At 37.6% G+C, this 21,409-nt stretch overlaps 1 protein-coding gene and 1 pseudogene across 12 annotated transcripts in view; one reads left to right on the forward strand and one right to left on the reverse strand.

Moving 5' to 3' along the window:
• Positions 1-315: 315 nt before the first annotated feature.
• On the reverse strand, positions 316-7,827 carry LOC309624344 (sentrin-specific protease 5 pseudogene; annotated as a pseudogene). The gene has a single exon. The product of its transcript is annotated as a sentrin-specific protease 5 pseudogene (transcript).
• Positions 7,828-8,361: 534 nt separating this feature from the next.
• Positions 8,362-21,409, forward strand: part of MRPS30 (mitochondrial ribosomal protein S30) — a 123,682-nt gene continuing 110,634 nt past the window's right edge. For 8 of the 11 annotated variants that reach the window (XR_014241853.1, XR_014241854.1, XR_014241855.1 and 5 more), the window contains exons 1-5: positions 8,362-9,083; positions 10,484-10,629; positions 11,364-11,469; positions 12,451-12,627; positions 14,914-15,075. Coding sequence is in view for 6 of the 11 variants with exons in the window: in XM_082382401.1 (XP_082238527.1) it covers positions 8,489-9,083; positions 10,484-10,629; positions 11,364-11,469; positions 12,451-12,627; positions 14,914-15,075 (1,186 nt within the window). In the remaining 5 variants the exon portion in view is untranslated. Of the gene's footprint in view, positions 9,084-10,483; positions 10,630-11,363; positions 11,470-12,450; positions 12,628-14,913; positions 15,427-16,810; positions 21,188-21,409 lie in introns of those variants that run through there. The other 3 variants (XR_014241857.1, XM_082382405.1, XM_082382403.1) reach the window with 3 other exon arrangements.

Below are 21,409 nucleotides of genomic sequence, written 5' to 3' on the forward strand. Positions count from 1 at the left end.
GAAGGAACTGGAGGATTTGTCTGAGATCAACTAGAAAAATAATAAATCTTGACCTACATTTTCTCCAAGATGCAAGAAGGAAACAGCTCTTCAGAGTGGATTTGAATAAGCAGTCAGTGACAAGAACAAATAACATCTGACCCTTTGAGTGTGTATGTATATGTCAAAATTCTTATGCAGGAATAGAGTTCTTTAAAAAGATATACCAGAGACTGGTAACAGTAATTGCCTCTGGAGAAGGAAAGGGAGGAACTAACCAAATGTAAAATAGATAGCTAGTGGGAAGCTGCCGCATAGCACAGGGAGATCAGCTCTGTGCTTTGTGACCACCTAGAGGGGTGGGATAGGGAGGGTGGGAGGGAGGGAGACGCAAGAGGGAAGAGATATGGGAACATATGTATATGTATAACTGATTCACTTTGTTATAAAGCAGAAACTAACACACCATTGTAAAGCAATTATACTCCAATAAAGATGTTAAAAAAAAAAAAAAAGAGTGAGGAAGGAGGAGAGTTTTTCACTGCCCATCCTTTGGTCTCTGAATTATTGACCTTAGACATTTATTATTTAAGAAAAATTTGATTTTAAAAGGGTCACTGGAATTTTGCAGTGGCTCTGATTTATCTTTGTAAACATCAATTACAAATTGTATAAACATGCTGAAATCAACTATACTCTAATAAAAATTTTTTAAAAAGAATTAAAAAAACCATACTGAGAAGTAGCAAGGTCTGATCAATAGAAATACCAATAAAAGGAGCTAACCAAGAAGTTCAAGAATCCTGAATTAGCAGTTTCTTTGAAATCTGAAATGCTATCTACTTTTTAATCAAACTTATCTTAGGGAGTGAAAATCATAGAAGAGTTTTCGTTTTATAATTTTTTATATGTGGTTGAAATTTCCAATCACAAATATGATCAACATATATACTTTTTCAAAACACGTATTATACCTTTGTGTACTGCTTAACCACAAACAACAACAATGATAAATTCAAACTTACACTTTTCAAGTTCTTAGAAGTCTACTTTGCAGATTATTTATCCACTCAATCGTTTACAGCAAATCATTGTAACATGGAAGCTCAGTGCCGTGTTATAATCATGAAATATTAGTCAATAAGAAAAACACGCCACCTTATTCCTACAAACTTTGACGGCGCACCAAAGTGAACATTTTTTGTGGGTTTTTTCTATAGATGTATTAACCTTAATTTCTGTGGGAAAATATTTGGAACATTATGCTATTGATATGGACTGTAGAAGTTGATTCTAATTACTATTTTTCATTTAATGAATTTCTTTGCCATGACCATATTTTATTGTTGCTGTTGTTATATAGGTTTTAGGACACTGATGCCTCAGAATTGTTCGCCCACAGTGGAGGACCATATCCTGATCATGGAAGTTAAAGTGCTCTTATTTCTTGGAAGCAGAATTAGATACATGATTATTTGCTGACATGGCAGTCAACTTTCTCCATTCTCCCCACGATCTATGTCATTTTGAGTTGACTTAGGTTGTTGACTCATTATTCCTGAGAAGTCCACTGTGACCTCCTTTTCTGTAGTTTAGCAAACTTAAAGCTCTGCTGTGCTGTCCTATGACTACTGTATCTCTGATAAGATTTTTGAGGCCAAGAGAAAATATTTCAGTTTCCCTCACATTGCTTATTTGTGAGATAGGAAAAGTCATGGACTAGTCAAAATAATGCACAAGATTCTGAAATATTTTGTGCTAAGTAGATATAGGTGAATTTCATATTATCCCAATTTCCTATTATTTCTGAATTGTGCATACAATCTTAGAAAGTTGACTTCCTACCTTTTAAGAATTCCTGGATCTCATCGTTCTAGTTTACAAAACCACTCTTTACGAGCATGGGCTTCATGGTCAGAGATCATGGTTTAATGCTGGTTCTGACCCTTAATGAGCTTGAGCAAATCCCTTACCTCAGGAAAATCAGTGCTCTGATTTAAAGTATGTTGCTGAGGGAATTAAAAACATTGGCACCTATAGAGTGTTTGGTACTTGGCAAATGTTGTTTTGCATCATTTTACATATGCCACCTCATTAAATCCCCATAGCAAACTTGTAAAGTGGGTTTTATTAATCTAGTCTCCTAAATAAGGAAAGTGAAAGTGGCAGAGCTGGGCCTGGATCTCAAATGAGATCTTTCAAATCAGCAAAGAGTGAGAGAGTGGCATGGACATATATACACTACCACGTGTAAAACCAATAGCTAGTGGGAAGCAGCCGCATAGCATAGGGAGATCAGCTCGGTGCTTTGTGACCACCTAGAGGGGTGGGATAGGGAGGGTGGGAAGGAAGGAGACGCAACAGGGAGGGGATATGGGGATATATGTATATGTATAGCCGATTAACTTTGTTATGAAGCAGAAACTAACACACCATTGTAAAGCAACTATACTCCAATAAAGATGTTAAAACAAATAAACAAACAAACAAAAAACACATAAGTAAATTCATGAAATTCTTTATGATACCAAAAAAAAAAACAAACAAACAACAAATCAGCAAAGAGAATGGTTTAGGGAAGACAAAGAACATACTTCCATAGGTGCATATAAATTGTTATATGTTGGACCTGTAGGAAAAGAACATTTATCTTCATTTTTTTTCTTGTATCTAACTCTAAATGCAGACTATCTACATTAAAGTTTCTCAACCCCCATCTACACTACTCACAGATTGATCTGCCCCTGACACTGACAGTTGTACTCTGTCATCATTGACAGTACTTATCCGATTTTCCTGACCCAGAGCCATAACTTCTCTCTCAGTTTCCAAGATAAACATGTTACTAGAATGATGTTCTGGTAAGGGGATGTCATGAATCAGCTCTGTACACTCCCACTTAGGAGAGGAACAGGGTGACTGGTCCCAGATGTATGTGGCACTGCCTTTCTGTTAGTCAGGGAATGCTTCATCTAAACTAAGCTCCTTGCCCGAGCTTATGGTTAATGCCGGCAAGAAGGGTCTTCAGGTTCTGGGGAAGGGAATGGGCTGCAACTGCCACCCGCACCATTCTCCATAAGGGTCTCTTGATGGTCCCCAGTGACCTGCGCCCAGCTTTGCTGGGCTTTTTTTAGCTTGCAAACTTTGCTTTTTGTTCTGAAGTGCTGGGATCTGAGAATCCTGTACCGAAATCTAATCATGGATAATTTCTCATACATCATATGAAGAGATACTTTTATTCTTCTTCTCTGTCGATTAAGTTGGAACTTTTTTGGAATCAGGTGTCCCCCATTCCTGTGGTGGTCCAGCCCTTGGTAGCAGCCATAACAAAAGCGCTTTCTCTTATGGTAGCTCAAGGTGACCACGATTGTGCCACTCTCACCTGTACTCTGGCTCTTCCCATTGAACTTCATAGGAAGATCAGAAGCCTGTGGCTCTGTCCTAGGTCTGTGACCACTGGCCTGACTTAAAACACTATTTGCTGGTACGTCGGCAGCTGCCTTCACGAAACTTTTCTCTCCAGAGTGTTCATGATCAGAGTTCTTTGCTGATGATAGCAACTTCTCTGCTTGGAGTTTCAGGAAGGTACTTGAGGAGGAAATGAAGTGTTTAGTGTCCTTTCTTTTCACTTTAGAGGACAAAGTACTAAGATTCTGAACAGCCATATCGGACTTTGTCTTAGCAAAAAGGGGTTCATCCTGGATCCACATTTTCTGGATTTGAAGGGCCTTCTTTCTGCGTTGGAAATGCCTCAAATGCCTGCTCCAAGTAACTGGCCTTCCCAACTTGGCTTTCAGAATGCACAACTGTTGATGAAAGTAGAACTTCTTAAAGCCTCCAAACCCAGTATTCTATTTCTAAGAAAAGGCTAAGTGGATTCCTTTCCTCCATAGAATTTTCGTCTGTTTTTTCATTTTTCTGATGCATAATGAGATCTGAAGGCAGCTGTGTCCCTCGCTGCTGGAACCTGTCACGCCGCGGGTCCGGATGCTGCGGCAGCTTGGACGGCGGCTGCACCTTCGCCAGCTTTAGGGGAAAGCCCGTCAGCAGCAGGCGCCTGGCCTGCTTACAGCGGCCATGGCCGCCGAGCTTCCTCTGGAAGGGTTGGCTTTTCTCACTCAATCTAATTTTCTGGAGATTCATGCAGGTATTACATGTATCAGTAGGTCTTTCCTTGTTATTGCCGAGAGTATTCCATGGTATCGATGTATCATAGATTGATTAAACATTCACCCATTGAAGGACACCTGGGTTTTGTTTTGGTTTTTTGTTTGTTTTAATTTGGGGCTCTAATGAATAAGGTTATAATTATGTATAGGTTTTTGCTTGAAAATAAATTTTCCTTTTTCTGGGATAGAAGCCCTAAGAGTGTGGGTCATGTGATAGCTGTATGGTTAATTTTTTGACGAAAATGACAAATTGTTTTCTAGAGTAGCTGTGCCATTTTACATTCACCCAGCAAAGTACTGGGTGATCTAATTTCTCCTAATCCTCATCGTTCGTTGTTATTTTATTTTAGCTATTCTGATAAGAGTATAATAAAAGCTCATTTTGATTTTAATTTGCATTTCCGTTATGGTTAATGATCTTGAACATCGTTTCATGTGCTTATTTGCCATCTGTATATTCTCTTTGATAGTCAGTTTTTTAAAACCTATCTTCTAATTGGATTGTTTTGTTTACTGTTGAGTTTTGAGAGTTCCTTTTTATGTGTTCTAGATACTGGTTGTTTGTCAGATATATGGTTTGCAGTTATTTTCTCTCACTCTGTAGCTTTTTCATCCTTTTAAGAGTATGTTTTGCAGAGCAAAAGGTTTATTTTGATGATGCCCAGTTTATCAATTTTTCCTTTTATGGATCATGCTTCTGGTGTCAACACTAAAAACTCTTTGCCTAGCTCTGGAACCCAAGGATTTTTTCCTCTTTTTTTTTTTCTAATAATTTTATGTTTACATTTAAGTCTGTGGTCCACTTTGAGTTAATTTTTCCTAAAGATGTAAGAAATAGGTCGAAGTTCTTTTTGTTTTTATTTTTAGCTTATGGATGTTCAATTGTTCTAGCACTGTTTGTTGAAGAGTCTATCTTTCCTCCACTGATTACTATAGCTAAATATTAAGTCTTGAAATCAAATAGACTGGTCCTCCCCCTTCATTCTTTTTTTTTCAAAATTGTTTTAATTGTTCTTCATCTGTTGATGAGAAAGAGCTCTGTGACTTTGCAAAAAAAACCCAGAGGGAGGATAATATTCCCTTTGGAGGGTGATTGTGAGATTATGGGCACTGACACATATAAAGTACTTATTATAGTACCTGGCATATGATGCAGACACTTAGCTTTCTTCCTGTTGATTCTAAACCAACCATCAAAAATCCTACACATACACACACACACACAGACTCTCTCCTCCAGTAATACTGTTTTTATGTTCTCTGTTTTATGTAAATGTGTTATATATGCAACCAGGTAAGAAATATGCCTTCAGTAAGAAATACATGTGAAGGAAACAACTCAAAAGGACTAGCTGTTACTCTCATCCACATCTGTAAATAGGAACTATCCAGTCTCCATCTCCTTCCCATACCTTCAGTTTGAGATATAAGCTCTGATAAGGACCTCAATCAACTGGGAGGTTATGGTCTCATCCAAACATCAACAGAACTCATGCCCAGTCAGGAGACAGGGAGATAGGTTCCCAACAGGACAATAAAAAGTGAGTATAAATATTGCCTAACTCATCAGAACCTGTTTCTGAATTGGCTATTGACTATTGCTGGCAAAAGGGTAATGTCCTATTCCACTTTAGCCCACTGGTCTCCTTGCTGTTCCTCCCACTTTCCAGATACATTGTGACCTTTTTGCCCTGGTTGGAATGTTTTTCCCCCAGATATCCACATGGCTCTATCTTTCATCTCCTTCAGATGTTATTCAAGTGTCACTTTCTCACGGAGGTCTTCTCTGCTCAGTCTATTGAAATCACCCTACACAACCCCTAAACCCAAATAGTCTTCTTCCCAGCTTTATTTTTCTTCTTGGCTCTTATCACCATCTAGCACAGAATACGTATACTTGACAAATTTGGTTAGATTTCACGTACTAACTTGTAAGCTCTATGAAGGCCTTTATTTCACTGTTGTATACTATGTACCTAGAAAGGTGCTTCTATGTAGTAGTCACTTGATAAATATTTGTTGACTGAATCAAGTAGAGAGGTTTCAAAAGGCCATTGGAGAATGTCATGGCTTTTAACTCTAATACTTTAAATCTAAGATCAGTGGCAACCTTAATAGGGAAGATCTTAATATCCATTTCTTCTAGGAGAATGTCAACTAAATAAACATATATAATAGATAAATACATGTTTCACAGATTCTCCTATTTCCTTTCCCAAATCTTAACCCACTCTTCTGCTGCCCTCTCCCCTTCCAAAAAAAGATGACAGATTAAAGGAAAAATGCATTTCTTGCCCATTGGCCTTCTCTTCTTATTCCACTGCTCAGGCCCAAAATCTTGGATACTTTCTCATACCTACATTCAATTCAGGATCTATGATTACTCTCACCATCTTCACTGCTATTGTCTCTGGAAGCCACAACGAGCTTTTGCCTGAAATACAGCAAATTGTCTTCTAATTGGTTTCTCTACTTCCAAATTTGACTCTCCATAACCTATTTCCAAATCAGCCAGAGTGTTATGGACTGAACTGTGTCTCTCTAAAATTCATATGTTTAAGCTCTAACCTCCAATGTGACTGTAGACACAGCCTTTGAGACAGTCAGAGACAGAGCCTTTACAGAAGTAGTTAACGTTATGTAAATACGGTCATAAGGTTAGGGCACTAATCTGATAGGCCTCTCTCCTTATAATAAGCAACAGGGGAGAACTCAGTCTCCACCATGTGAGGACACAGCAAGTAGGGAGCTGACTTCAGGCCAGGAAGAGAGCTCTCACCAGAACCCAACCACGCTGGCACCCTCATCTTGGACTTCCAGCCTTTAGAACTAAGAGAAAATAAATTTCTGTTGTTAAAGCCACCCAGTCTATGGTATTAGTAAGCCTAAACTGCCTAATAAATAGAGCAATTCTTTTAAAAGCTAAGTTACACCATGCCATCCCTCTGTGTGGAACCCTCCATTGGCTTCTTACTCCTATGAATATTAGTGAAGAGTCCTAAAAATCCTAGAAATTTCCTTTAGGAACCTATAAATTCTGGCTTTTCTTTCCTTCCTAATCTCATTTCCTACTACTCTCCCCATCCATCACTTCCTTCAACCACACTGGCCTCCTCTCTTGTGCTTGAACCCACCAGGCATGTTCCCATTTCAGGACCTCTGCACCAGCTGTTCCTTCTGCCAGAATCCTCTTTTCTCAGTACTGTCATGATTCACTCCTCACTTCCTTTGAGCCTTTGCTCAAAAATTAATGACTTAATGAAAAAAATAATGCATTTGGGGCATCTATTTCTAAATGTCAGTTTAATATACTTGCAACTTTATAGTTAGATTGTATCATCCATTATAGCTTAAAGGAATACTTAAGTTATAACTTCCTTTTACCAACAAAATGTTTGGTTTTCAATACCCTCAAGAACTATTGCAATAAATCCAAATAATATTCCAGTTCCTGATTATAATAGGAATGAGAGTCAATAAATGAGATCACCTGAAATGAGCTTACATTTTTAGTGATTTAGATGAGTTTTTTCAGCAGCTATTTGGTAAGTACCCACTATGCAAGGCTGACTGGCCACTGAGGATCAAAAATAAAACAGTCCCTACCTCGAGCAGCTCACAGATTAGTAGGAACCAATTCACGTTAAAAATAATAATTGGTTTTAACACAAAGCAAAATTTAAGTACAATCCTTTGGTAGTTTTTAATTTATTTCCCTTTTTAAATTAGATCCAAGTAAAAGTATATTCCTCTTTTTGTAAATTGTTATCACTAAACAAATTATGTATCAACTAGCATAGAGATATATATGTAATTATTTCCCCCAAAATTAGCACTAGTCATCTATGAGTGATGCTTGCATCATTTAAAAAATAAGCATGTATCAAAAAACATGTTAGAACAGTATTTTCAATAACAGGACTCGACCCCAAGAACTAAAATAGAAAAGTGATGTGATATCCATAAATGAAACCAGTACATTTAGCCAAGGGCCAGAGGTTTCGGTGCAGAGTACTCCTAAAGGCTTTCTGGCAAAAAGTTTGCCCTGGTCCTAAACAGGCAGCATCTCCTATTTAAAAGTTTCACTTCTCCCCGCCACATCCGCGGAAAACCTATCGGCACACGAGTTCTTCCTTTCGGCAACAAACTCTTCGGTTCAGGATAAACTAAGTTGCAGAAGCTATCTGATTGGCTAAGAAATAATGACGTAAGATTTCTCAAGCCCACTGAGAATCGTCCTCCCCAAGCCTGGCTCAGATTCCGCTTTCCGATTGGTTCTTACGGCAAGAAGGCGGGGACAATTGCTGAAGTTGACCTCTGGGTCGGGAACCCCAGCAAACATGGCGGCGGCCAGGTGCTGGAGGCTTGTGCTCCGTGGTCCAGGGCTGTCACTGCACACCGCGGCCGGGGCCGCCGTCACCGCTCCCGAAGTGACCGGCCCAGATGTCGCGGCGGCCCCAGTCGCGCGCTACCCGCCGCTCGTAGCCTCTCTGACTGCCGACAGCAAGGCGGCACGGCAGCGGCGAGTGGAGCGATGGCAGGCCACGGTGCACGCGGCCAAGTCGGTGGACGAGAAGCTGCGAATCCTCACCAAGATGCAGTTCATGAAGTACGTAGTTTACCCGCAGACCTTCGCCCTGAACGCCGACCGCTGGTACCAGAGCTTTACCAAGACCGTGTTCCTGTCGGGCCTGCCGCCGCCGCCGCCGCCTGCCAAGCCCGATACCGCGCCCGCGCCGGCTCTGGACGTAGCGGCCCTGCGCGCCGCCGCCTGTGACTGCCTCCTGCAGGAGCACTTCTTTCTGCGGCGCAGGAAGCGTGTGCCGCTCTACCTGGAACGTGAGGCCATCGCTTCGCCTTTCTTGGACCAGCTGGTTGCCTCCCTCACGGGCCTGCTCAGCGCTCGCAATCCAGCCCTGGCTGCCGCCGCCCTCGGTGAGCCTCGGGCCCGCCATTGCGGGCGGGGGAGGTGGGGATGGTAGGGGACCTCTCTGCGCCAGATTTGCCCCCTCTTCCTTTCTTTCTGCTTGGTTAGGTTTTTTTCCTAGTTCTTTCGCTCCTGGCTGGCCACAGCGTCCGGAGACTGGGTTCTCGTGCCTGTGCTGCCACCTACTCACTGTACAACCCTAGGCTAAGTAGCCTAAGGCCTCCAGGGCTGTGCTTTGTGAAGGTCCAGACAAGTGTTGGTTAAAGAGAAGGGGCTCCTGGAGAGCGGGACAGGCCTGGGGTTGCCTTTTAGCTCTTCCATCAAAAAGTTACTGACCTTATGTTAGTTTATAAACCGATTTTGGCCTAGTTTTTCTCATTTCAAGATGAGAATACGATAATAGTACTACTTGGTCATAGATAGAACTGTTAAGATTAAAGGCGATATTGATTAAAATACCTAACGTATATTCGGTACTCTCTATGTGCCTGGCCCTGCTCTGAATTTTATATGTGCCAAATTTAATCCTCACAGTAACTTTACAGTAGGCAGCGTTGTTTTATAAATGAAAAAAACAAACAGATCCATCTAAGGCGCAGAAACGTAAAATGTATCTAGTTAAAGAGCCTACAGCTGGTAGATTTGGAGGACGGGCTTCAAACCCAGCCATTCTGGGTTCCCAGGAAACAATCAGCAACTTCTGTTTTACTGTTACATGCAGGCATGAAAAATAATGAATGGATAGGCAGTTTTAAAAATGAGTGTTTCTGACGTGTTCATCATTTTATATCTGCCACCCAGTAGGTATCTTAATAAATATCTATGGAATTAACGTTACTGTGACTGTAGGTGTGTGCTCAACGGAGTCTTGTAGTGTTCTTGTTTCTTCCCTCCCAGTTGGGAATGAAGTGGTCTTGAGAGAAGCGTCACAGACTTCGCTCATGATTGATGGCCTGGGAAAGTTGGCAATCTCGTCAAAACCCAGGTTCCTCTTCTATATAATGGAGATGATAACAATTATACATACCTTTGAGAGTTATTGTGAAGATTGAATTAGTAATTCATAAGACACCTCTGACTCTTAGTAAACTTTTTATTTCTGGTGAGTGATGCTGCTGTTGGTCTTATTTTATGTTTACTCTTAACTGAGAAGCCTCTTTGGTTACAATGCTTAGTGTAGCGTGGCACAAGTAGACAATAAAGGTTTGAGCGTTATATTAAAGTTGTGATTGTTTAAGTTAAGTTATTACATAATCCAGACTCTATATCTTACATCAAAGAGTAATTTTTGATGTATTTTCAGTTAGCACAGTCGTTCTTGAGTTCTGTATTGCTGAGTTTGGTGTTCTTACAATAACTAAATTCATCTAAATTATCAGGTAAAATTTTTTTGAATATCTTTTGATAGATTGTAAACGCCCAGTTCACTTTTACTGGTTGCGTGGTGAAGAAATTATTCCTCGTGGTCATCGGAAAGGTCGAGTTGATGCTTTGAGATACCAAATAAATGATAAACCACACAACCAGATTCGAATATCCAAACAACTACCCGAGGTAAGGATTTATTGCATATGTTTCTGTTGACAGTTGAGGAGGAGGTGTCATAGCAGGCTAGGTAATGGGCTACGTAGGATAAAAAGTTTTGGATAGAACCCTTTTCTTTCAAGTGTATTTGGAATATATCTCAGCTGAAATTCTTTTTCAGCTTTTTAACTTGCTATAGTATATATATTTTGCAGAGGTCAAATAATCGTTTTAAGTGGGGTTAAGTCCTCAGTTTTTAGGACCGTACAAATCCTTTTTTTTAATATGAAAATACTGATAATAGTTTATGATTGTAATTTACGGTAAACTACGCTACCTAATTATAAATCAAGGCATTTTTACAGCTATAAGCTGGTCATCTTACGTGTATACACTTCTTTTGGAGAAAACAGGTGTGTTTTGAGTGTCATCTGTGTGTCCATGTCAGAGGTTGGCACATTTCTTCTGCAGAGGTCCGGATAGTAAATATTTTAGGCTTTGGGGGCCATAAGTCTCTGTTGCATTCTCAGTTCTTATCATGTAACAGCAGCTGTGTACCATCAGTAAATGAATTTGCATGACTGTGTTCCAATAAAACTTTATTTGGAAAAACAGGTGGCTGGCTGGATTTGACCCATCACTAGATGGTAGTGTTAAATCATTTTGTAAAATCATCTCATTTTTAAGATTTTTAAATCTATTAAGGATGTGACTAAAACATATGCTAGTGTTGCTGTGAATTCACTTATGACTTTTTCTTTAAGTTTGTGCCACTGGATTATTCTGTACCTGTAGAAGTCCCTGTTATGAATTGTAAGCCAGACAAACTTCCATTATTCAAACGGCAGTATGAAAATACCATATTTATTGGTAAGTTTCCTCTTTTAATAAATGAGTTCAAAGTGTCCTGTGCAAATTTGCATAATTAGTTCTTGATGACCAAGAGGTTCAGATAGTCTATAAGCAATGTAATTCATCTCAGGTTGCAGTATGCATGAAAATTGGAAAGAAAATATTCTTTCAGCTTGCCATTTAAAATTTTACTTGTTTCTACTGAATTAACAGTATTTAACTCTAACAAATAGTTATGTTTATTAGGCTTTGTTGATTTATTATTTATATAGAAAAGTAATTTTTGTTTTTTCAAAAGTAAACAGGTAAGAACTGGATTTGAGGTAGTGATTGGCTTTTTTTTAACAAAAGCCTCCCATTTGTGCCACACACTGATAACCATCAGGAATATAAAAATTAATAAGGCCTGATCTCTGTGCTCATGCAGCTTATACTTTGGCTAGTTTTTCTTTGTTTATTAATTCCTAGCTGATTGAGGAAGATTTTTAAGAAAGCAGCTTTCTGCTGGTCCTCCAGAACTGTTCTATCAGTCCGTTCTCAGTCGCTGTGGTCTTAGACAGTGAATTATGGGGAAGTTTTGGTTGAAAAGACTTAACCACTAAAACCAAGAATGTCAGCATTATAAAGGAAGTTTTTAAAGTTATGAAGCATTTGTATCCTTTGGTGATTATGACCAGCAGAATGACAAAACTCCTAACGATGACCGAGGAGTTTGAGAAAACTGAAATAATAGGGAATTTAAAATAAATTTTACATATATTCTTTTGACTTATCCTATGTCATAGTGAGCTGATGATAGCTAGCAGATTGTACTTTCAAGTGAAATTTATTATAATCAATAAAATAAATAAGTAAACCAAGCTTTCCATTTGTGTATTTTGAATGCTGATCACATAATGAGTAGAGAAGACAGATAGCCTTGAAGCAAATACTGAGGACATGTGCTCCAGATATTCTACTTGTGTATTTCATCTGAAATGTTTTTATTTTGCTCTTCAGGGACAAAGACAGCAGATCCACACTGTTATGGACATACCCAGTTTCATCTGCTACCTGACAAATTAAAAAGGGAAAGGCTCTTGAAACAAAACTGTGCCAATCAGATAGAAGTTGTTTTTAGAGCTAATGCTATTGCAAGCCTTTTTGCTTGGACTGGAGCACAGGCTATGTATCAAGGTAAAACTAGTTTTATGGCATTATAGTTATTGGAAGACATTTTAAGAATTTAATAGATCAAATTGTTTTCCTTGGGTTAAAATGTAGGCTGAATCTTCACATTTTGAAAACTTTTGCATTGGCACAAAATGCAGTTGTTTTAAAGTCCATAATTAAATATTTTACATTTGTAGTTGGTAAGTGGCACTTTGGTAGTTACTCTGATCTTTTACTTTGACCATTTTTGTGTGAATGTATTTCTTTCTGATGATGTTCTCAAGCATTTCAAAGACCACCTAACTGAGTCAGCTCTGTAGATGACAGCAGCTTTCTGAAACTAGAAAATGAAATGCTTTCATGGATTAAATTTTAGATTAAATCACAGTTATGATGTATAACTTCTTTGAAGGCCATATCTAGGGTGTGAGTTAGGAGACTGTTCATTCAGTTACTGGCTTATGGTTTTTACATACCAGGTGCTGTTGGCCTTGGAGATATAGTGTTGAGTGAGAGAGACAGATCCTGCTCTCCTTGAGCTTATGTTATAGTAAGGAGAGTAAAAGACAATAAACATGTAGCATTTTTAGCTAGTGATGTTACTCTGGAGAGGCTATACTAGATGAGGGGTAGAATGATTCATAGGTTGCAGGTATAAATGAGGCGTGGGGCAGAATCTATTTAAACAGAGTTAATTCAGAGGAGGTCTCTAAAAAAATGACATCTGAACAGAGACCTGAATGGTGAGGAGCTGCCTTTGCACAAACCTGGGGGAAGGACACTTCTAGGCAAAAGGAATGGCAAGTAACTCTGAGCGAGGAACGGGCTTGAAGTGTTGAAGGAACAACATGAAGGCTGATGAAGAAAGGGAGGGGGAGAATGGAAAGCGATAGGGAGTGAGAGAGAGGAAGCTGGAGGCATGCCATGGAGGCCTCGTAGAGCCAGCCCATTGTGAAGCATTTGGATTTTGTTTCAATACAATACATACCTAGATTACTCCTATATAAGCATCCGTGAGGAATTTTAATACAGATTTAATTGCTGCCAGGCTCACCTTTTTCCTTTATATATATTTTAACCTTACACTCACAATTGTTTTGTTTTTTTTTTTAATTTATTTATTTGTTTTGTTTGTTTTTTGGCTGCATTGGGTCTTCGTTGCTGCGCGCGGGCTTTCTCTAGTTGCGTCGAGTGGGGGCTACTCTTCGTTGCGGTGTGCCGGCTTCTTATTGTGGTGGCTTCTCTTGTTGTGGAGTTCTAGGAATGCGGGCTTCAGTAGTTGTGGCGCACGGACCTAGCTGTTCCGTAGCATGCGGGATCCTCCCGGACCAGGGCTCGAACCCATGTCCCCTGCATTGGCAGGCGGACTCTTAAACCACTGAGCCACAGGGGAAGCCCCACAATTGTTGACTTAGGTTTTTGTAATAGAAATAAATGGATAAAGTAGGAATAGGAGTAGACAGAATCAGAAAAAGTAGAAGGAAACTTTCTTGAAGATACTAGAATGGCATTGTTTATTCATAAAAGATAAAGTACTTCTTTTCACAGTATAATTCTATATTTTAACAATACTGTTTATTGGCTATCTTCATTAAAGCTGGTATAAAATATGTGTGGCAAAATTCATAAGTTACTCCTTGGCCCTGGCAGTTGGATTTAAAAGTATTAAAGCCAGTCAGTCTGGAACAAGAAGCAGCCAGAAAACTTGAGTAGTAAAGGTATTAAGATATCCTGGAACCTTATGATGATGTAAAATACACTAGGCAAAATGAAAGCAACTCATAAAATCAATTTTGATTTATAAATTAAGACACAGAATTCATCTAATAACTACATGGTTTAAGTTCTTAGAAAGTCAAGTTTTTTTCTGAAGGGCGTTTTTTTGTTAGATTTGGTGAAGTAAATGGCAGTAATGGTTATTGGGTGTTAGATGCTGCTGGTATAAGGAAAATTTGAACATATTTGAGGTTGTGAGTAATCATGTGGTTAGTACCAGATGTAGGAGAGATCTGCATAGATAGAGCTTGCTGCTCTTCTTAGATGAAGTGAGTTAAGGTTGAAAGCTGATGAAGTCCAAAGTTGTTGAAAAGGTGTATCATGAACTTTGGGGATAGTAGAAGGAAGGAAATAGTTCTTGATGCAGAAATGGAATATAGGATTAGAATGGAGAAGATAGGGAAAACTTTGAGATCTTTAGGAATTTGGTAGGTAAAATATATAGGTTTTAGGAGGTATTTTATACCCTCTAATGTGTTTTGTTTTGGTAAAATATATTCTGTATGTAAGTTTCAGCATAGCTTTCTTCTACAGGATTCTGGAGTGAAGCAGACGTTACTCGACCTTTTGTCTCCCAGGGTGTGATCACAGATGGAAAATACTTCTCCTTTTTCTGCTACCAGTTAAACACTTTGGCGCTGACTGCACAAGCTGATCAAAATAACCCTCGTAAAAATATATGTTGGGGGACACAAAGTAAGCCTCTTTATGAAACAATCGAAGATAATGATGTGAAAGGTTTTAATGATGATGTTTTACTTCAGATAGTTCACTTCCTACTGAATGGACCAAAAGAAGACAAATCACAGCTGTTGGTAAACTAAGAAAGAACATTTGTTTCGAGACTTTGGGAATACTTAAATTTCACTGAAGGAACAATGAAAGGAATTTTGATAATGAGACTTCTGTCAAATATTAAATGTACTGATTTTGAGACAAATATTTCTTATGTTAACCTCTGATTAGACCTTTCATTTGGCTCAAAATACATCACTAAAGGATTTAATTTTAGATATAGTATGTCGATTAAAAATAATTTTACTTATATGTGACTAACTGACGAGACTAATTGAGCAGTCATCAATACCTGGTATTAATTGTGTGTGTAAGCTCATACTACTTGCTGCATACCACTCACTGCATGACAGGCCAGTAATTTGAGAGACAAGGTGTTGGCGCAAGGAAAAACGACGTTATTTGGAAAGCCAGTGAGCCAAGATGGCAGACTAACATCCTAAAGAATTATTTTAATTCAGGGTAGAACTCTAGCTTCTTTTAGGCTAGGGAAGGGGGAAGCAGGGTGCCTGATAAGCTTGTGGACAGTCTTCTGACTTGTTGGTAATGAGATAACCAGGTGGTATTTTGGGAGTCAACATTAATCAACCTTCTGGTTCCAACCTGGCTGGGGTGTACGTGCTTGTGGTCAGCATGTAGTTAACTTTTTCTACGTGGTGAGAATTTTAGTATCTATAATAAACAACTGAAGGATATGGCTCAGAATATTATCTATAGCCCTCAAGGAGGAACTAAAGGTCTTTTGACTTTGTTTTATGGCTAAACTGTTATTTTGTCTTGCTTGACTATTTTCCTTTGTTTCTGCATTGTCTCATTTCTCTGACTAAATTTGCTGTTTGGAACTCAGGGAAGGCCTTGGAGGCTAAAGCTTTTCTACAAACAAGAGGCAGGGGATATGGGGGTTCTGTACCCTGGAAGGCCCTGCAGGTCCTGCTCAGTTTTCTATGGTTTTAAAAGTAATATAAAGACAATTCAGTGCTTGAGAATATTTAGATGTTTTGTTATATTTTTTCTTTTTAATTTTTTATAATAATATCATATAGAGTTTGAAAACCCTACACAGACCCCTTCAAAACATGAACAGTATTTTGCACATATAGGAAACTGGCACAGAGGAGTTAAAGTGACTTTAATAAGTTTTCACAGATGATTAATAATATAACTGATGAATTATATGCAACTTAGGTTCCTTAGAGCTTAGAAGTAACATTAGTATATTTCTGCTAGTTTCATTTGTTCTATCCCAAAGATTGGAAAACTAGGTTTGTTATGTTTCAAAATCTATTGTCGGTAAAATTGTTAATCTTGTTGAGAATTAAGGTTCGTTCAAACTATTTTTCGTGAGAAAAGATAATTACCTTTGTTGTTGTTGTTGTTTTTTGGCCGTGCTGTGTGGCATGAGGGATTTTAGTTCCCTGACCAGGGATTGAACCTGTGCCCCCTGCAGTGGAAGCACCGGACCACCAGGCAATTCCCCTAATTACCTTTGTATAACCATGCTAACACTTACGATTTGATATAACCTCCTGCTGTAAATATCTAAAAATAATCCATTATTTACTGTAGTTAATGACAAATGCTGTTTTTTCTTTCTTCCTTCTTCCTTCCCTCCCTTCCTCCCGCTCTTTCAAAACAGAGGTCACAGTTACATGGAATAGATGCCTCAGCTAGAAGGGATTGTTTACTACAAATGATTGCTAAACTGAAGGAATATTATTTGAAAGTTGTAATTCAGTTCAGGCAAGTGCCACCTTCGCAAGGCATTGTGCTAAGTGTTCCATCTTTACTTTCACTTTTTGCAGAATGCCATGTAATTTCACTCCGCCATTCTTTTATTTAAGCTGTTTCCAAAGCTTGGAATACTGTTTTCTACCCTTGGTCCTGTTTATTCCAACCTGTCTGTTGCATTCTCATTCATCCTTCATAGAAAAATGCAGGTATAGAGGGAACAACCATATCAAGCTCCAAATAAAATATATCTCTTAATCTTTGCTCTCACCTTCTAACTAATTGAACCTTGGGCAATTTGAGTTACCATCCTTGATTTCTGCTTCCATAAAACAAAATAATTTCACAAAGTTGTCTAAGGATGAAATGAGCTAGTGTATATGAAAGTGCTTTTAAAATATTATGTAATTAAAATATCGAGGGTTCAGTTGAAATACTTTTCTTTTCCTAAACAGATTGTAATTGATTGTCCCATCCTTTGAATACTTCTTCCTCTATGGTAGCACCTGTTTCATTGTTTCACAACAATTTTTCTCATTACCAATAGTGGACAACACACACATCACACATACACACCTGTACGTACATGTCAGGACTTCATAGAGCACTTACTATATTCTAGAGCATGGTCTAGATATTTTACCGATATTAGCTCACTTAATCATCACAACCATTTTGTGAGCTAGGGACTGTCATTCTCATTTTGCTGGTGAGTTAACAGGCACAGAGAGCCCAACAGCTTATTGCAGGTCACACAGCTAGAAAGTGGCAGGATTAGAATTTGAGCCCAGGTGGTCTGACTCCAGAGCCTGTGGTAGATATTCCCCAGTAATACACTATAGATGTAGTCAGTGCTACAGCAGTGTATCAGTGGTATAAATTTAGATAAAGGAAATGTTAATACTGACTGATACGAATCATAGGAATGTGCCTTGGAGCAAGTAGCATTTGAATTGGTTCTTGATAGATGACATTTTCCAAAAACAGGACAGTAAGTGGATAGATCTGTGAATGAAGGTGAAAAGTTCAAGATTTACCTGGGAAGTAGGTGGTAACTTGCTTTACCAAAGTAGGGTGTAGTCTGAAAGCATTTCGAGAAAAAAATTATTTACTAAGAAACAAAATCTAATTGGTGTCCCATCTACATATAACACTGAACGTTTGGAAACAGTGTAGCAGTGTTTAGACTTATGGGGGAAACTACATCAGAAGAAATCTAAATTAGTCAAGATAAAGATAGGTTAGGACAATTGAAAAAAATGTTAGAACACCCAAGTCTCTTGTAAATTCATCAAAAATGTATTGCAGTTGATTAGCACATGATTTAATAGAGGAACCAATGAATGGAGGAATCAAAATGAATAAATGTAATGAGTACACAAAGTCGTATCAGGCAAAAGTAAGCATAAATCAGGGTTAGTACCTATAATTTCAAACAATTCAAGGCAAGAAAAGAAATCTAGTGTTAAAAGGTCATTTTATGTCATAAACTGTAATCAGTGTACGAAATGTTAGTCTTAGTCTTGAGAAGTTGGAGTAACTAAAAATGAGGAATAATGAGTAAAGGTGACTTAATAAAATTTGGTATCTTACAAACAGAATAGATCGTTTAAAATGTGGTAGAACATGTATACAAAGTCATTTATTAGACCACAGAAAGTGTTAGGAAATTCTTAAAAGTGGGAATCATATAGGTCGTGAACTCTATCCACACTGCAGTATACCCAGAAATCGTTAGTATAGTTTTAAACCAGGAACATCTAATCATTTGAAAATAAAAGTATATTCCTCAATGGTTATTGCCTGGACAGAATTTTCAATATAAAAATCAAACACTCCCAGAGCTATATCACAATCTAAAAGTGAGAGCTAGTTATCTTACTTGCCTTTTCATTTTTGTCAGATGTATTTTTATATGATCTGGACAGTTCTTCCTTTCCTATGCTTTGAGCAGGAAAGCATTGTATTAGTGTAAGTAAAACTTTAGACTAAAATACAAATCCTGCTTATAAAAGCTAGTGGGATATAGCCAAAGTTATTCTGAATACATTTACTCCTAAGGATGCATGAAGGTGCTGTAGGAGAGAATCACTGAATAAACATAATCTCTTCCTTTTGCAGTTGTCAACTAACTTTGCTTTAATACTTTTTGTTTTTGTATTAAAACACATGGAGTAGAATGGGAAAAGCCACATATATGTTAAAAGATAAAACATGAAGTTCAGAGAAATTTTCACTAATCTCAGAACTCTGGGAGAGCATCATATCTTGCTTTTTGCTGTCTTACATTTGATTTGATGCCTGTTTACTAGTATACTTAGTGGCAAATTTATAAATTTACGTGTTTATGTAAAGTAAGAAAATAAAATCTGTATTTGCTAGAAGAGTTTAAAAAAACAAACTAAAGAAAATCAGAAGAAGAAAATACAAATGTAGAAGACTGAATTGGAAGAGAAAGCAGACTTGACAAGTAGATGCACTAACTGGGTCTTTATCCTAGCCCCTCCCATGTCAGTAAGAGTTAATATTCTAGTAAATCTAATCAAGAGGAGAAAAGAAAACATTGAGAATTGGAAAAGGGGAAGTAATATACTTGGTGGAGGCTCTAGGTAGATAGGAAAATGCTATATATAACAAATTTGGACATTTTCTGCTGAGAAATATAAACAAAATGATAAAGATGGAAAGCTTAAATGGACCATGGAAGAAACTGAAAATATTTCTAAGATACCTTCCGACAAGGATCCAGAGCAGTACAGTTTATCTGTGAATTCTTTAAAATTTCCATGAAACAAAACTAAAGTTTGGAGTGCTACCCAATTCATCTTATTAACTCATCCCAATTTTTAAAAAAATCTCTAAAAACATACAGGTTAAATGCACATTTGTATATGAATGCAGAAACTCCAAATGAAATGCCACATACCAACTTCAACAGTAATTAAAAAATCTACCCTAATAGGGTAGAGTTAATCATGGAAATTCAGTACCAGATTGATGTTCGGAAATATGCTAATAGCTAACATCAGTAGTTCAAAGGAAAAAAATAAGGCTTTTGATAAAATTCTTACTCTTGGTTAAAAAAGCAAAGAAAAATGGGTATTAATAGAAGGATATTTTAATAAGAGTTTTATGTTAGTCAACCCCCAGTTTATGTTTAATGGTGAACAATAACTGATGTTCCCACTGAACTCAGGTAAGACTGCCAGCTTTGACCTTTATGTGTGGTTTGCTGATTCATTCCAGGTGCCTAGAATCGTACAAGCAAGCACTCCAAAGTTTGTTGAATAGATGTGAATTAATGAACTTAAGGTAGTCAGTCTTTCTAGTTTGGAATCAGGTATATCTCCTCATTTATTTGCACTTTTCATATCTCAGCAAAGTTACAGTTTTCTTTATGAAGATTTCCATGCCTAGATTTCTCTGTAACTGTGAATGAATTTTTTTCATTTCAGTTATTTTTTATAGCTTCAAAAAAGGCTTTGTAATAGCTGTTGTTGACTGCTATATATTTATTTGGTAAAAGGCCTGTTTAATTAGCTCATTAAATCAGGAATTTTTTAGTTGAGTCTCATGAGGTATATAGCTCCAGTCTGTCTTGGGTTCCTCTGAAACTGCTTATCAGCACAGATAATCATCAAACTCCACGTAGTAAAATCACTGGACAGTCTCTGACTACTTCACTCAGTACATTTGTCACATTTGGCGTGGATGACCACCCCTTCATTCTTGAAGTGGTGTCATTTATTGCCTTCAATGAAACATACTCCATTTTCCTCCTATCTCTTTGACCATTCTTTCACATTCCCCTTTGCTGTTCTTCCTCTGATCTTTCTTTAAATATTGGTATACCTCAGGCTTCTGCTCTAGACTCCATCTTTTTTTATCCACCATCTTTCCTTAGATGACCTTACCAAGTTTCATGGATTTAAATATATTTATAAGCACATTCAAAATTGCAATTCTATTTCAATTTTGTGTTTCATATCTGAACTGTTAACATCATTGTAACTGAATGGGTCTGAGTGATTAAAATTAGGGTGATTTTTCAGTTTCATAAATTTCCCAGAAAATACATATTATTTTTATAATAAAAAATTCACTTAAATTAGAGAAACTAGTTCTCTTTCCTGAACGGACTCTAATATGAAACCACCGTCTTATGTCAAATTGTACTCCATCATAAACAACTTTATTGTGAAATTGTATTTGGAAAAGCATTTCTTGAGTACATTTGTTATTTAAGAAAAGTTCGTTCAATAAAATTCACATAAGTTTCACCATACGTATATTTAACTTATTCTAAATAGTTGATCCCTATAAACTGAAAACTTATTTATTAGGTACAAAGACCTTAGATTTTTTTCTTGAGATATTTTAATAGACCAGTCAAGTTAATTGCTATGCATATTGCATTTTATATTAAATTCTAGCACATTTTGGATAATGCTTAAATTAAATGTGAGGTACGGTTAATTCACATAAAATATGTTAGGCACAATCATTT

This window comes from Balaenoptera borealis (assembly GCF_965194805.1).
Source record: "Balaenoptera borealis genome assembly, chromosome: 2".
In the NCBI taxonomy this organism is placed as follows: domain Eukaryota; kingdom Metazoa; phylum Chordata; class Mammalia; order Artiodactyla; family Balaenopteridae; genus Balaenoptera; species Balaenoptera borealis.